The sequence below is a fragment of the Hemicordylus capensis genome, chromosome 4, assembly GCF_027244095.1.
Source record: "Hemicordylus capensis ecotype Gifberg chromosome 4, rHemCap1.1.pri, whole genome shotgun sequence".
NCBI lineage: Eukaryota > Metazoa > Chordata > Lepidosauria > Squamata > Cordylidae > Hemicordylus > Hemicordylus capensis.
Genome location: NC_069660.1, coordinates 311,809,209 through 311,810,791, shown reverse-complemented (window position 1 = coordinate 311,810,791; position 1,583 = coordinate 311,809,209). Strand labels below are relative to the sequence as shown.

The following is a 1,583-nucleotide window of genomic DNA, read 5'->3' as shown; positions in this document are numbered from 1 at the left end:
CTCAAACCAAATGGGGAAACCGGTTTTGTGCACACCCCTGCTCAGAGGATAGTTCTCCCTGAGCAGACCAGTCATCCGAGGTGGGAAGACTCACTAAATCTGGAGTGGAGGGCTGCTCTGCTCGCCAACCCCAATTGGCAGAGCAGCTCTCCCTGGAAAAAACAGGAGAGTTGGTTTACCGATTGGGATCAGCGGGTAGGTGAGCCCTGCACTCCGGACTTACTGCATCATCCTGTCTCGGAGGAATGGTCTACCACAGAACCTTCTTCAGTGGGAACAATGCATCACCCATATACAGCCTAGCCATAGGATTCATGGTAGACCGACAGGAGTTCAAACAAATTCATCTGCCATCTTTTGATCGAATGCCTAAAGGAATCTGAAGCATTGTAATTAGAATGACGAGGCTAGAATATTTGAGCACAAATGCAGACATCATAACTGGGTTTCTAGTGGTGGTTCTTCTTCTGCTTCAGGGACTTCTTCCTCCTTGAAAACCCTCTGGAGTGTGACCTTCATACTTTCCCTAGAGCAACTCCTCTTCATTCTCCCAACCAAGAAATAAATGAATGGGTTAACACTGCTGTTTAAGGAGGTGCTTAAAAACACGAAATCCGCGTAATAAATGAATGTCCCCGAAAGAAAGTGAAAATAAATTACAGTTACAATAAGAGCAGTCAGTGGAAAAGCAAAGAAGAGATAAAAGAGGAGGGTAAGCAGGACGACAATTAAAATTCTTCCCCGCCTATGCTGTCGTGATTTAAAGCAGACTCTTATGAACAGTATCAAAGAAGAAATAGTGATGAGTGGAAGGCAGAGAAAGGCATTCACATGAAATTGAAAACTGATAGTGAAATTTGCCAGCTCGGTAAAATTTCCAGACAGGAGAATGGTGGGGATTCCATTAAATGCAAAAGAGAGAACCCATATGACCACACAGATAAAGGTGGAGCAGTGTGGTGGCCGGTGGCAGCGATACCAAATTGGGCAGAGGACAGACACACACCTGTCCACACTGATGGCTGTCAGTAAAAGATGACCAATAACATAAATGGCTATGAAAAATAAAGAAAAATAAAGACCAGTCATGGAAATATTAGATTGTAATACTGTATGCAAAATTATCCAAAGCACTAATATGAGAAGAAGTCCAAAGTCGGCCACAGCCAAGTTCAGGATATAGGTGGTGAAAGGATTCCTCTTAATGCGGAATCCAAGAAGCCAGATGACAATTCCATTCCCCGCAAGTCCAAATGTGCAGATGACACAAATGAAGATAGTGAGAAAAATTTCTATACTGCCTCTATAGATTTCTGGACTTTCCCTGCGAGAAGTATCATTGTCTGATTTCCAAGTCTCCTCGGATGTTGTTTTATATTCCATCGGGGACAAGTATGTCAGAGTGAAACTCTCGTCTCTTCCTCTTGTGCCAACTCTCTCCTGTTATTGGAAAAGAGACATATGGATTCAGTTCTTGATATTGAGTCGAAGAAGTAGTAATGTATTGTTGGTCCCATGCATTGCTGCTCTGCGGGGCTCTTCCGCTTCTATGAAATCCTGCACAATGGCATGCTGCATGGCCT

General features: G+C 43.7%; 1 protein-coding gene across 1 annotated transcript; it reads right to left on the bottom strand.

Moving 5' to 3' along the window:
* Positions 1–435: 435 nt before the first annotated feature.
* On the bottom strand, positions 436–1,383 carry LOC128323242 (mas-related G-protein coupled receptor member H-like). The gene has a single exon (XM_053245971.1). The coding sequence runs from the start codon at positions 1,381–1,383 to the stop codon at positions 436–438; it is 948 nt and encodes a 315-aa protein (XP_053101946.1).
* Between the last annotated feature and the right edge of the window lie 200 nt (positions 1,384–1,583).